Source organism: Chaetodon trifascialis, chromosome 11, assembly GCF_039877785.1.
Source record: "Chaetodon trifascialis isolate fChaTrf1 chromosome 11, fChaTrf1.hap1, whole genome shotgun sequence".
Classification (NCBI taxonomy): domain Eukaryota; kingdom Metazoa; phylum Chordata; class Actinopteri; order Chaetodontiformes; family Chaetodontidae; genus Chaetodon; species Chaetodon trifascialis.
Window position 1 is genome coordinate 5,179,789 of NC_092066.1, and position 15,010 is coordinate 5,194,798.

At 43.1% G+C, this 15,010-nt stretch overlaps 2 protein-coding genes across 2 annotated transcripts; one reads left to right on the forward strand and one right to left on the reverse strand.

Annotated features, from left to right (window-relative positions):
• Nucleotides 1–691: 691 nt before the first annotated feature.
• Nucleotides 692–6,105, reverse strand: pex19 (peroxisomal biogenesis factor 19). The gene is made up of 8 exons (XM_070975057.1): nucleotides 6,028–6,105; nucleotides 4,743–4,837; nucleotides 4,239–4,401; nucleotides 4,062–4,147; nucleotides 3,808–3,981; nucleotides 3,554–3,724; nucleotides 2,995–3,039; nucleotides 692–2,294 (listed from the first exon to the last, which is right to left on the reverse strand). Exons 1-8 carry the CDS (start codon nucleotides 6,086–6,088, stop codon nucleotides 2,208–2,210), a joined length of 882 nt encoding a protein of 293 aa, XP_070831158.1. The 5' UTR covers nucleotides 6,089–6,105; the 3' UTR covers nucleotides 692–2,207.
• Nucleotides 6,106–8,118: 2,013 nt separating this feature from the next.
• myadmb (myeloid associated differentiation marker b) lies at nucleotides 8,119–14,701 on the forward strand. The gene is made up of 2 exons (XM_070974456.1): nucleotides 8,119–8,194; nucleotides 11,992–14,701. The coding sequence occupies exon 2, from the start codon at nucleotides 12,099–12,101 to the stop codon at nucleotides 12,978–12,980; it is 882 nt and encodes a 293-aa protein (XP_070830557.1). The 5' UTR covers nucleotides 8,119–8,194; nucleotides 11,992–12,098; the 3' UTR covers nucleotides 12,981–14,701.
• The last annotated feature ends 309 nt before the right edge of the window (nucleotides 14,702–15,010 follow it).

The window sequence follows — 15,010 nt, forward strand, 5'->3', positions numbered from 1 at the left end:
GACAGTAAGTGGACTTCGAGTTAAGATTTTCTAAGTACAGTATTCAGATCCTCTTTTTAAGAACATCATAAAGAAATAAAAGTTCAATAAAGCTGCACTGTAAGTATCAAAAGGACTAATTATACAACTGAACTTTATTACTGATGCATGAACATGTAAGCAGCTTTTTCATGATATATATATAAACTCAACTCAAAAATCATATAAACCTTGTCACCTTTCATCATTTTCATTAGTCTTATACACGTTTATACATGCAGTATATTTATATGTAGATATATCTTGTTTTATATTCTTACTCTGCTTTATGTTTACTTTTAACACATCTTTCTCTCTGCACACTGGTTTGATGCACACACATTTTTTATGGTTCTGTCTTCATCTTTGATGTTTTGCCAGTTTTGTGCTCTGGTCTCACAGAAAAGACAAATAAGCTTGAAACATAAACACTGTCGGACAGTTTGATGTACAGCAATACATTTTTTGAAGCTAATCACAGCTTTTGATTCATCTGCAATGCAACTACTTGCTATAGTTGTCTGACCAACACATTAAATAGATATACTCGTGTATGTTTATCAAAATAGAATCAGAGCTGCATAAATGTACTTATCCTCTATCACTCACTTCTACTAATATAAAAGCAATGATGACAAATAATCCACAACAACAACAACAACAACAACAAAAGTGTATTATATCATCATTTTATTTCATATATTTACAAAACAAAACTGTGTCAAATAACAGGTTGCATTTTTTAACCGTGCTGTGGGCATGTTTTCATCAGCCCTGAGAGCTGAATAGATTTTCACCCCCCACCCCCCCACCACAGGCCTTTATGGACCTGCACAGCAGCCTCCCCTCAGCTGTGTTTCATGTCAATCTGATCTCTTCTCAGTGCACGGCTGACTGAATCCTTTCACAGTACTCCTTTATTATACAGTTATTGATGAGCTGATGGTCGTGTGATTTCTAGACCTCTCTCCACGGTCGCAGCGCTAAAATCTGCCCGCTGGCAATAGCAGCTGGTGAAAAGTGGCCGCTGGAGTAAACAAACCCACCTACTGCAGCCAAAATGTGCTAACATCAGGCTGTTACCCGACAGTGCATGAATTACAGACATGTTTAGTTCTCTGCCTGTCACCTTTTCTGGAAAGAACATAATGTACTTTCAATGGAGGCTACAGGACATAGGTACATATTATCTCTCATGAAAGTTTTTCTTTCCTAGCTGGGACCGCATGCCGAGGAAAGTATCACTCTGCACATTAAAAACACTGGGAATCACAAGGGAAGCACTTTGCACAGTAACTCTACACTATAATCATCACTGTAACCACAGCAAAGGCATCTGGGAATCAGCATCTCAATCACTTCAAATCAACGCCTGGGAATTGGGGACAACACTCGGGAGATTGGCTTCAATTAGTTAAATTAGTTGGCTGAATTACAGTAGGTGCTGGGAACATCTCAGTCTCATTTTGTCTTTTTAATTCTTTAAATTACCAACACTGTCATTAACATTTTTTCCAGTTTCCTAACATGATAATAGGGAATTAACTCGTTAATTGAACTCCTGTAAAGCCTGAAACAGAGGTGTGTGTTTAGTGAAGTGCCAGAGAATCATCGCTACCCCGGTGTAAACCTGGGGCGGTATTGCAAAGTCACACTGATAAAACTATGATCTTTAGTGCTTAGCTGAATGATAACAACGTCTTTGCTCTATGCTGACACCTAAAGTAATAACTGTTTAACATTAATAACAATAACATTTTCAAAGGCACTGTTTATACCCGTGAAGTGGTTTGATAGATTTGACCATGAGGCTAAACAGTGTTGTAAAAAACATGGAGAACGGCAGTGGTGTTTTCTTCTTAAAGAAAGCTGTTAAAACTAAACCGTGAAGGAGCGATGGGAACCGCTGACAGACTAATGCAGAGATGTTAAAATGTTCTCATTTGTGCGTTCAGTGATTTTAAACACGAGTGTGTGTGTGAGTGTGTGTAGTTCCTGTTGGTTTTCGTGCCTCCTCCTGATGTTTCTGCATCCACACACCTCCCACTTGACGGAGAACAGTGTCGACGGTCTGGTCACCCTCCTGCCCGACCTTTGTTTCGCACTCCTTCGCTCCCTGCCTGTTGCTGACACACACTGAGTGACCCCTATGGTTCCAGCGCTTCTGATTGGACCGCGCCGCTACCTGCTCACATGATGGAGCACTGCTCTGCCGGCCCTGTCCCAGGGAGTCCTGGGAGATTGAGGGACTCCATGTCAAAGTTAAAGCCGGGAGGCTGAAGGGGAAGAAGAGACAAAGAACGCTGTTACGTCTAAGCTAGAGCTGGACGACCAGTGCTGGGGATAACACATCACTGTGATCACATTACATTTGAGTGTAACGCAGTATTTTAGTAAGTCATTAATTTGCTTGATTAGCTGAGAAAAGAATTTCATGAGGGGTTATTTTATCAATAAGCAGTTGTTGTTTTTTTTCCAGAAAACGTACTATGTTCATAAAACGACCTCAGTAAAAAGATATAATTGATTTTACTTATTTCCCACAATGTCACCAAAAAAGTTTCATAAACACAGAGGTTATGGGAAGGCTGCTGCTGAGTGTATGTACGACAGGCAGCATAAGTGGTTTGAGTGTTTGATTAGTAAAGGGGAAAAAAGGTTGAGAGAAATAAGTGGTCTGGATTTGTGGAGTGCAATTTGCCAACTCAGCATTTTGTAAAACAGCTGGGTACTTGACAAATATAATCTGGTGTACTTTGTATTTCGTGCAGCCTGTGTATTGTCACTATGGCTGTGCCAAGAAGTGTCTGTCAATCCAAATTAAATTGGAGAACATCATTAAAAAAAACATACATCATGACTAACAAATACACTCTAAAGCCCTCAGATGTCGAGATATTTACTGAAGACAGCAGTGAAACACGTCGAGTGCAGCCCACATATGCTGCTGTTGCCTGAGAGCAGTGGAAAACTTACCGAGTCACCTGCAAGCTCTTTGGGTGGTTGGCCAAGGTCTTGCAGCTGGAAGTAAAAGCATTAAAATCTGTGATGAGCTTCATTCTTAACAAGCAAAGTTTATTCTGGAGCTACACTAATCATCATTTTTACATTCAAGTCAACACAAAGGAATATAAATTCATGTAAATGTACGATACATGTTCGTATGCATGTACGTATTCAGAGCTCTGATACAGGCACATCTCTGTCTGCAGTCACCACTCCGCCCACAGTGCTGCTTCACACTGAAGTAAAACTTTTGTCACAGTTTGGAAGCGATGGCGTCCACTGCCTGTGATACTGGATGGGGTTCCTCTGGTAGTTATAGCTATTTAAGGTATGATGTCTGCATCAAGGAAGCACTAATGTAAGAACTCTATTAGCCACAGTGATGGCTGAATGTTGATTCACAGTGCAAATATTCAAGACCAAAGACTTAATAACAAACCTACAAACAGATTGATTCTGATATCTTTTTTCTCAATTTTCATTGAGAAACTATTCCACGATCAAGGAGTCAAATGTAGGGTGTGTCTACCTTCTGCATCAGGTCCATGATGCTCTCGAACATGCTTTCTTTATCCTCTGCCCCCTGCTCCTCCCTCTCAAAGTGCCTGCAGATCTCTCCCATGATATCGGCCTGCTGTGCATAGCGCTGGTAGTCCTCTGAGCTCAGGTTTGGCTTGTTGGCATCCAACCATTCGGGGTACTGTGAGGGTGAATGACATTCATGAGTGACACCTGGTAGAGAAACTAGAGACGACAGCGAGTGCTTGTAAAACAGATGCAAACCTTAGCGGTGATCTCTTTGAGGGATGGATAAAGCACTTCCTTAGAGAGAAGGTTCTGCATGATGGACTGCATGATGGGCAGGATGTTTGCGTCATCACTACCTCCCTCACTACCCTCATCCAATCCCAGGCCCTCTAGAGCCTTGACAAGGTCGTCTCCAGCCAGCCCCGTGGACTGTAAGGGGACAATACAGAGTCTGTAAACTGGTCTGTTTGCATCACAGCAACTGATCCTGTGAGCCTGATTTTACCCACCTGCAGGTTGTCTGCATTTTTGGCCAGGCCACGGAGGGTTTCTTTAAGACAGGAAGTGAATTCTTGTTGGGAGGCGGTGTCAGTGCCTACACAGAACACACAGATAACATGAAAGCTACAGGAGAAGCAGGCAGAGGAACGTATCAAGGCAGAAACACAGCAAATCGTGGAGCTTACCGACTTTGCCTGCAGCCTCTGACAGTTTATGGAAGTGCTGCAGCAATTCTGGCTCCTCCTGGGCCAGCTCAGTCATAGCCTTCTCCCACTCCTCCTTGGCTTGGGCAGCCATGTCCCCCTCGAAGAGAGTCTCGAAGAGTTTGCAGTCTTCAAGCAGGGGCGGCTACAGAGGTAAACAGAAAACATGTAAAGTGCCTTTAAAGTGCCAAAAACTGTGAGCGAGCGCTAAACTGTATGAAGCCTGCTTTTAGTGGCTGAACTTTAAAATCTGTTTTTATCCTTTTCTTCCTAAATAACCTCTTTGCCATCACACCTTGAAATGTACTGACTGTAATGATTCGTCTCTGCTGGACAACTCTTGATAAAACCATTTTTCACCAGATGACAGATGCAATTTTTAGAGTGTACAGTTGAAGAAAAGTGGATGCTGTGTTAATACCGTCTGTGCATGTATGATTAAATAAGATGTGAACTCTGAAACGTCACAGACCACGTCAAACAGACCTTCTCTGCGCCACTGCTGGCCGAGGCTGAGGAGGAGGCCGCTGCAGGTTCAGGAGCTGGAGGGGCCGACGTCTTATCAAAGTCTTCCAACGCAGCTGAAAGAAAGGAATAACATGAGAAACATGCCAGTGGACCGTCAAAGAGTTTTAAAGGAGGAAATCAACAAGCTAAATGTTCAAATGTGGCCATTAACTACGTATTCATACATCAGTTTAAGCCGCAGCTGCAGAAAATGTACATCAAATGTCAACAAACAGCTTGTGCAGCATAGTCCAAAGCGTCCGAAGGCTCAACAATAACTCTTTTATACACTGTGTTTTCCTCACTGGTAATAACGACTTCTTTGGGGCAATCCAATGATGTTTTACGCTCTTTTAGAGCTGAGAAAAATAGCATTATAACGAGGTGTTGATTTAAGGTTATTGTCATTTTGGAGGCTGTAGTGAGAACAGTTTACAGTTTAGCCTCATTGATATAAATGAGTTGGTCCTCTCATTAGAAGCAGAGCAACTCAACAGCACCACAACCAGAAAGAAAGTTGAAATCAACATATTTCCACACTGCATCAGAAAAAAAAAAAAAAAAAAAAAAAAGACATTTAACTTTTAAACTTATCAAAGGTCGGATTTATTGCAGAGCTGATTTATTACACTGGATTACATTTAGCTAGGTGTAGCTGATAAAGCAACTGAACATAACGTAGATCTAGAAGAGCCGTATGACCGTTACAGTAAGTACAGTACAGGTTTAGTACAAGTAAACACTACGAACCGAGTCATACGGAGACTCCACACCTGAAACGTTACACAGCACGAGTATAAAAAGCCGGATGGACGAAGGCTGCCGGCAGAGACAATGACTGACAGTTCAGCCGCCATGTTCCATCATCAGGCTTTCATTTAATCTAACGGCAACTGGCTTTCATTAAACAATTCAAGGGCAAACTCGCAATGTGTGACAACAGCTCGGTGGGTCTAAGTTAGCTAACATTCGCAACACGAGTTCGTTTAATCGCATACGTGTAAACACATGGCGGTGGATAACTGCGCTTCATGCGCTGACAACACGTATTTGATAGTTTTGGTGAATGACAGGATCGTCTGGTCTGACTTTCAGCGATAACTTAAGCTACTTTGTCGGTATTTTGGACCTAAGCCGGCGGTCCCACTGAGCACGTATGCTAGCTGACCCTTACACACGGGGGGGGGGGGGGTGTCCGTTTTAAATACCACAACAAACTGCGTAAAAAAAAGGGCCGTTGTTAAGACTTAATGTCAACACTTACAGTCCAGTATTTCGTCCAATTCTGCATCCGGTCCGGACGGCTCTCCTGTTCCTGACGCCATGATGTTGCCTTCTCCAAACACCCACCGTGCAGGTCTCCGAAAACTGACGTTTGTGTTGCGAAAACGTCGCGGGAGTTATGACGTCATGCGTAGGGCCTCAGAGGCGTGGCGCCATCTGGTGGCGGTAATGAAAACCACAGAAGAGGAAAGCAACAGGAACCAAACACAAACACAGATAGCTGCGGATCTCTGGGAGTTTGATTCAAGGTTGACACTGCTGTTTGAGACCACTCACTTTTACTCTGAACTTTTTACTATTTGCTACTTACATTCTTCAATAAGATTTTCCATACAAAACACACATATATGATATAAATATGATAGTACAAGTACATTTTCCTGATACCAGTTACTTGGTCTAACCAACACTGGAGTTCTATTTTTAATTTCAGTGTGTTATTGCAGTACTTTTTCTTACGTAAATAACTTGAATGCTTCCTCATTCAGCCCTGCTTTTTAGAGACTTTCATTTCTGGATTCAAGAACAACACTTGAGATCACCTGTAGTTTTTACTACAGGTTATTGTTATTGTCTAAAATACCACTAGAGGAATGAACATTTACTCAGATAATGTACTTAAGATCAAGTTTGTGATACTTTTGCTTTACTTGAGTATTTCCATTTTATTCTATTTACTTTTACTTCACTTCATTCCAGAGGGAACAATAGCAGCCTTCTTTTTACACCATTACATTTATTTGATAACTGTAGCTATTAGTTACTTTACAGATTCAGATCAATAATACAAAACATATTCAAATAGCATTATTATTTATTACTGGAAGCTTAAGTAATCAATTGAAATTAGCCCCACATCAGCTTCAGCTGCAGCATATAATTGATATTACATTTAATGTGTCAGTTTTTATGACCCAATAACAAAATAAACTATTTGGAAACAGACCATTCGATATAATGAGCACTTTGACTTTTTCACATTGGGTGTTTAACAAAGTTTTTTCAGTAATAAATCTTAGTCATGCTATATAGACTAGAGTGAATTCTTTGCACACACACACACACACACACACACACACACACACACACACACACACACACACACACACACACACACACACACACACACAGTCCTCCTATAGATTCAGCAGTGGAATGAATGAGCAGTTTCAGCAAATTAAAGCAATCCTGTGACAATGTGCATGTGATGGCAGCTTCACTTCGCTTCTGTCTCTCTCCCTTTAACAGGAAACGCGTCAGTATCGTATCCTGGTCAACAAAAAACGGTTGTCAGGGGTCACCGCTGCTGTTGCCCAGCGACGCATACAAATAGACCAATTGTTGATGAGTCAGAGTACAGCATTGACAAATATTTAACATCATCCCCTCGTGTCGATAGTAACGCTGATGGAGAGGCGTTAAAATAAGGATGACGACGTTTGCATGAGTAACATTCAATGGGGGGTTTCCAGAAGCGAGCCGGTCCACTTTGTTAAAACCACCCAGATTTTATTCAGCATTTATTAGCTTTCATTTTCTGGAGAATATTCAAAAAAATAATCTCTCTTCCAATTTAAGTTATTTAGGTTTATCTTAGATTTCCACGAAGCAAACCACCAGTTTTAACGCAGTTTAGCAGATTCATTCAGCTCTAGTGAATCCATGAATTGCTGAATTGAATAAGGGATAGATAATCGCTTTAGGTTTCGATATCCAATAACAGGGCTCAATGTAAAACTGATCTTTAGTAGTTTGAGACAGAAAACAACCATCTGCACATGCGTGAGAGATATGTTCATAAAAACATCAGTTTAGCTGCAGATTTACTGCGTTTCTCTGCTTTTCAGCCAATGAAAATGTGGAGGAAATGTCATTTTAAAGGACGGTGAACTTCTGCTGCACTACATTGGGTGTGTTAGGCAGCAGAGTCCCGGGCTGGAGGAGGAGGAGGAGGAGGAGGAGGAGGAGAGTTCAGACAGATGTGAATAACGGTGCAGACATTTGATGCCTAATTTGGCTTGCTGGGCGGGGAGCTGCTCCTCTGAGCTGCTTAGTCAAGTCTGGGAGCTGAGGAGTCGCAATCCACGAGTCTGCACCGCTGGACGTCCCGGAGAGCAGAGACCATCCGCAGCCAAGGGTCCGAAAAGGTAACCAACATTCACACAAAGCTGACTGCGGTGAAGAGAAGTGTTGAGCCGAGGAGGAAAATACTTTGTTCAGCTGCAACTTGTTGCATCTTGCGTACCTGCGAGGAAGAATGTGACATATGTGCAGCCGGAGTGCTTTTCTTTTTTGCATGTTAAAGGACATTTTCTCAGTTTTTAGCAAGGAATTGGGCTTTTGTTTTGAGATCACGGAGTCTACATTTGAAATGAGTTTGTAATATATATATATATGTATGAAAAAAAAGTTGAGAGTAGGAGGAAAAGCTCTGAAGGATTACATGTTTTTCTAAACTGCTCCCTGGTGAGCTCTGTTAGGATTTTCTACTGCAGTGTTTTTGGGGTGAGTGATTTTCAGGCATTCAGCAAAGAAAAGTGCAGTTTTTCTTCACTTATTTCTGTGTTTTGGGTCAGTTTTGTGTCAGTAGGCTGCAGTGTGGTGTGTGTGGTGTGAGCAGGGTGCGGCAGGCGGCACACCCACCTTCACCGTCAATGAATGAAGCTCTGCAGGAGCCTGACACACAGCTGTCACACTGACACACACTGTTTTACGGGGGTATTTACTCTCTGTCTGTAAACGTGCCTGAATTGCACTGAGGACATGTATTTAGATTCTCACCGACAACTTCTTCATTGTTCTGCATTTAAAGCAGAGAAGTAGTGGGTGTGGTGGGTCGGTCTGCCTGGAAAAAAGGTGGTGACCCTTGAAAAATAATCAGTGTGTGTTTCACAAGAGAGATTTAGTGTCTTATGACGCTCAGCACGCTGTCAGAGTCTCCTCCAGTCTGGCAAGAAAAGCTATCTGGGCGAAAATGCTGAATATCTGGGATTTTTTTTTTTTTTTTTTTTCAAAAACACACAGACGCACACTAATATACTAACAGTGAGCTATCTCACACACGCACACGAGGATGGTTTGCCAACAGAGCTCGTCTTGTGCTTTGACCCACGGATCCCCTGTAAGTGGATTATGGGTGAAATCGAGTTAGCGATGTTGTGTCATGACAACCAAACAAGCAGCGCACATGACCTCTCCTCCTGAGACAAACACTTGTTTCCCGGCCATCTCGGCCCTGTGTGTGTGGAAGTGTGTTACTCAAGCTGCGGGGACGTAAATCTGTCCACGCAGTCACACCCCAGGGACCCGCCTCCCTTATGGGAACAAAATACAAGTCCTCATAATGTAAATCATAGCATTTTAGGGTGAGGACTTGGGTTAAGGTTAGGGTTAGGGTTAGGGTTGGGCACTAGTGGCTATGGTAAGTCTCCAGGAAATGAATGCAAGTCTATGTAATGTCCCAGAAAGTGACGGAAACGTGACTGTCTGTGCAGGACAAACTCTCCTGCTATCAGTATGAAAAGTGACTGTGCAGATGATGGTGTCACATCCTGCTTGCATGAACCGATTTTCAACGCCTCTCCAGTCGGGGAAATGCTCCCTGCCTGTGCGATCGTGTCGTGTTTTCCATGCCGCGCCGTGAAAAGACACTTTTCCACACTGGGCTCTTGCTTCTCCTCTCTTTTTCTGCTTCATTCCTCTGCCATTTTCCTCTCCCATTTCTTTCCTAACTCGATTCCATAAGGGGCAAAGTAATGGCGGCGAGAGTGGCGGGATTGATTTTTCCATTACGACCCTCCGTATACGTTTATTTTGAGTGGTTTACATGAAGCATAATTGGTACCCTGACTTTAAAGCTGGAGTGGGAGCTTTGAGCTGGGGAGGGAGAAAGAGGACAACTGATGGAAAAGAGAGGGAACAGCCGCCAAATGAGACTATGAGGAGGGAAGGAAGGAAAGAAAAAGAGAGGGGAGGAAAGAACTTGGCAAATATGACAAAGTTACCAGTTGTTCAGCAGCAGCCAGACTGCAGCACATCTGGAACGCATCAGCAAGTTGGAAAATCTTACAAGAAGTAAAGGAGAAGGGGGGAGAGAAAGGAGGAAAGAGAGGGGCCCAGTGGTGACTCACTCCTCTGCTATTCCACTCCATCACTGTGTTTAATCTATGTGTCCTTCTGTGGCTGAGGCACAGGGCTTCCCCCGTGTCCCTCCCTCTTTTTACTCCCCTCCCTCCCCTCCACTCCCTCTTGGCTTCAAGTGAGCCGACCCGCAGGAGTTTTAGGGGTCTCTTTTTCCATTTCTGCCTCTTCTCTCTATTCATACCTCGCCACCGGTTCAGCTTTTCGCCTCTGCAGCCTTGACTGTTTTATAGGTGTTTAATGGGACTAATGTAAACAGGCCTCCTCGTCCTTGTTTAGAACTGTCTCTCTGTGTAAACTGGGACCAAGGAGTGCAGCGCTTGAGGAGCCAAGTAGGCGATGGGTGTCAGGAATGACGGGAGGGAGGACAGCCAGTGTGGACAGAGGGCCTCCGCTCTGTGAAAATGTCCACCATGTCTTCTTATATGTCTATTTGTTGCTTAATATCTTGTTTTTCTGAAGGCAGATCAGCTGGTTTCTAGACATTTTGTGCAGCCAGTTGAAAAAATTCTTACTCACATCCAGAAATATTTTCCAGAAATAAAACACCAGTTTTCATAAGTCTCAGCAAGAGCTTCTTCGTACAGTCTCCGTTATGCAGCAATGTTCAATAGCAATTTATCCCAGAGGAGGAAGACGATGACTGCAGTCTCATTAGATCACAGTAGATCGCAGCTGCACGGGTTGCGGTTTAAGTCATTTGTATTAACTGGAAAACCCCGTCACTGCCTTGCAATGAGTGCAACTGAATTCAGCCATTTCACACCTGATCTCACGTCTCTGGGCCGAGCTGAAAACATGACATCACCCGTTACTTTCAGAATGGGCCTCATGAAGCCCGGAGTTGAGGTTGACACCTTTTTGTCAGATATCAGGGCCACAGAATTCAAATCTGAGGCCGAAGGTGCAGTAAAGGGACAACCAACAAGCTTGGAGGTTATATCCTGTCCGGATTGGAATCGTGCCAAAAGCAGAGCTGAAGAGATGTCAAATAATCAATGAGCTGATCACAAATAATTTTGATAATGCAGCTGAAAAAGTGATGAAGCAAAAATGGTTTCAGCTTTGCAAATGCAAGTTTTTTTAAGATGTAACATTCAGCTTTTGGGATTTCTGATGGCATCACTTCAGCCAATCAGATCAATGAAGTATGTGACATGATAAATCAAACGCTTGCTGAAGCCAGCGTCAGGAGAAGAGTGATGAATTCCCATCAGAACATTAGATTGTGTGTCCATCCCTCCTGATAAGAACCTGATTGAGAAAATCCTTTGACTTTGATAAGACCCAGCAGTACTAAATTTAAAGCCTCGGTGAGAGCTGAGATTTGATTGCAGCGTAAACGGGGTCGCTGGGAGTGGGAGTAAAGAGCGCCATGTTTAGAGCATGATGACAGACACACTGTAGGGTCGCTGGATGTTGAGGCGCCACGCCCGTCACCGAGGACATGAGCGTGGAGGAATGTCAGAGGGAAACAGTCTGCACTCAGCGCAGGAATGCTGTTGAGAAAGAGCTTGATATGAGACTAAATAACCAGAGAAAAAGAAAGCGAGTGTTTACCACACGGTTTGACCAGATGTAAATGTGATGTGGCCACAGTGCAGCCATTATTTGTGGTTTGAAATTGTGTTTTCATGCTTTCAGTTGTTGTTTCACCCATTCATAAAAATACAATAACAGCATTGTGTGCTTCAGAAAACGGTGTGTAGGAGTACATAGGCTGCTCCAAGCTGTTGTCCTCATGTGGTCATAACTTATAAAAATCTTGCTTAATAATTATTTTCAATATCTTTTTGTCTTGCAGTTTCGTCTCTGAGTGGCTGAGCAGAAAATCTGAGGAAGCGAAGAAAAAAGGCTAGAATCTCGCAGGAACCTTTTCAGCTTCTCTCATCACCTTCTACATCTCACATCATGGCTATAGTCCTCCACTCCAACCCTCTCCTATGGACACGGTTGGCAGCCATGGTCTTCTCCTGCGTGGCCTTCTCTGTGGCCGTGCATGGCGGCAGGCTCTTCCACGGCACTGGAGACTGGTGCATCTTCTGCTGGGCCTTCAGTTTCGCCGGGACTCTTCTCGTCATCCTGGTGGAGGTGTTCGGCCTTCAGACCAGAGCCCCTGTTTCCTGGAAGAACTTCCCCATCACCTTCGCCTGCTACGCTGCCCTGCTCTGCCTGTCCGCCTCCATCATCTTCCCCCTCTACTTCCTCAAGGGCTCCACGGGCCCGAGTGAAATCCGCGACTACCGCATCGTGTCGACCGTCTTCTCCTGCCTGGCCACCATCGCCTACATGAGCGAGGTGAGCATCAGCAAGGCGCGTCCAGGTGAGGTGGCCGGCTACATGGCCACAGCCCCTGGCCTGCTGAAAGTCTGCGAGACCTTTGTGGCCTGCATCATTTTTGTCTTCGTCAGCGACCCTGTGGTGTACGATCGTCACGATGCTCTCAAGTACTGCATGTCTGTCTACTGCATCTGCTTCATCCTGTCGGCGGCCATCATCCTGCTCTGTATTGGCGAGTGCACCGGCTGTCTCCCCTTCCCGTTCGCCCGCTTCCTGTCTGCCTATGCCCTGCTGGCCATGGTCCTCTATCTGTCAGCAACCATTATCTGGCCCATCTTCAACTTTGACCCAAAGCATGGCGGAACGAAACAAAGGCCCTACAACTGCAGCAGCGCACTGGGGCTCTGTGTGTGGGATAAGCTCATGGCGGTGGCCGTGCTCACTGCTGTCAACTTCATCCTCTACCTGGCCGACCTGATCTACTCCACCCGTCTGGTGTTTGTCAGTGCTTGAGGGAAGAGAAAGGATGTCAGGCCTGCAGTATGCTCCAAATGAAATTGAATTTGGCATGTTCTCAAAGGCTGTCGAGCTGCTGTCAAATACAGTGCTGCGAGCAAATGAGACTCTGGTCTGTTTCTTTAATGGCGTCCACACCAGCTGGAGGAGCCTGTGCGTCATGCTGGGAACAGACTGTAGAGTTATACCAGAACTGGTGTAGTTTATTGATGTATTTTAATCTAGTGTGACTTCAATGTTGTTTGATTTGGAATTTGCTCTGAAAATTAAAGAAATTGATTCCACTGTAGTTCTGGTAGTACAAAATAGTAGGATAGGTGGAAGTGGCCCAAAGTACTTGTGTAATGCTTGACCCAGTATGTGCTGGAGATAATAATGTATGTATAATGTACTGGGGGAATTGAATGTTGCCTTTTAAAGAAATTGGCAAGTTTAGCTGGCTAACCTGGTTAATCCAACCAAAAATGTTGTGGTTTTTGGCCCCAAACTCACAGTTTTGCCTCTGCAAACCTGCCAAATTTGATTCTGTGTAAAGTATACTGCCAGCTTGAGGACTGTAGAGTTGAGTGAGACTAGAAGGAGAGGTTGAGGTCAGTGGCTATGTTTACACGTACAACAATATTTCCTTAAATTACTAGGGCTTTCTGTTCATGTGTTGGAGCAAGTTAATGTCAAAACTTGCTTCCTGTGTCCTGGAAAGACTCTCATCTTAATTATAAGAGACCTGATGTGATTGCTGGAACATGCTGACATTACCCGAGTCATTTAAAAATCTTTTTTTTTTTTTTTTAAATCAGTTTTAATGGCAGAAAACAGGATTATTTCATGCAGATGAGTAAGCTATTAAAAGAATCTCCTGGACAAGACTCTAACAAGGATACAAGCTAACACCCAAAATACTATGTGCATGTAAACATAGTCTGCAACGACAAATGAAGATAAGACAAAGAAAATGGCGGCTTGTTATTGTGTTTTCATTACATTTTATTATATATATATAATGCATATGTCATTGCTCTGCCTTGTTTTCAATTTGACGCCAGGTATAAGAAAACTGTGGAGCAGTATTTCTAATTTTAACCGCTAAAGGACAAAATGTAGAACAATAATGAATATTAGCTAAACGGAGCCAAGGTTAACTGTTGGAACAAATATTTGAATGCCATACAAATCTAAGAAAATCCAAGATTTTAAAGAACGTTAATTCAGCAGTACGCAGAGCAGCTGATCGGGTCATATCATTCATCATTTGCCATTTTTTACGGCGCCACTGTTTTAAGACTTGAAGTAGCTTCCATGATGTTAAGATGAATGCTAGGCTAGCTTTTTGCTCCTGTTATGATATATGTGTATCTGCGAGCTACAATCAATGGCAAGAATATATATGTGGCAAGAACATGTGCAAGATTGTGGATTTCAAAAACAAGAAAAGTATGTTCAAAGTGCACTTAATATTAGTATTTTCTATGCGTGTTTAAGTCTCTGGTGTCTCCAAATAGTAATGCATCTATTAACACCAAACTCACACCACTAAATTCCTAGAATTTGTCAATTTGGTCTATTGGTTTTGTACTGCTGTAGAAGAAATTGTCTCTCTCCAGATGTTGTTAGTGTTATATTCTTCAACTTTTTTATATTCCACTGTTCATGTTTCTAGTGTGCATACCACATCAGTGTTGTAGGAAACGTAATCCAGTGTTTCAATAAAACCACATGGTAAACAGATGTGTGTGTGGTTGTGTCATGGTTGGTTTGATTAAAGGTGCCGTATAACCCACTTTCATTCTTTCTTTCTTTTGTTTTTTTGACATGCTGGTGGAGTAGCTCTATAGCAATATCAGTCAGTCAGTTGGTCCACCACTTTGGAGCATATTGAAATATCTCAACGGCTATTTGTACAGCTGTCATATCTGCTTGGCACTAATGAGTGTAAGAGACTGTCAAAAGTGATTCTACAACTGTCTTTAAATTTGGCAAATGTACGTCAAAACTTTCACAAGAAAAAAGAGCAATGTTGAGTTAACTGA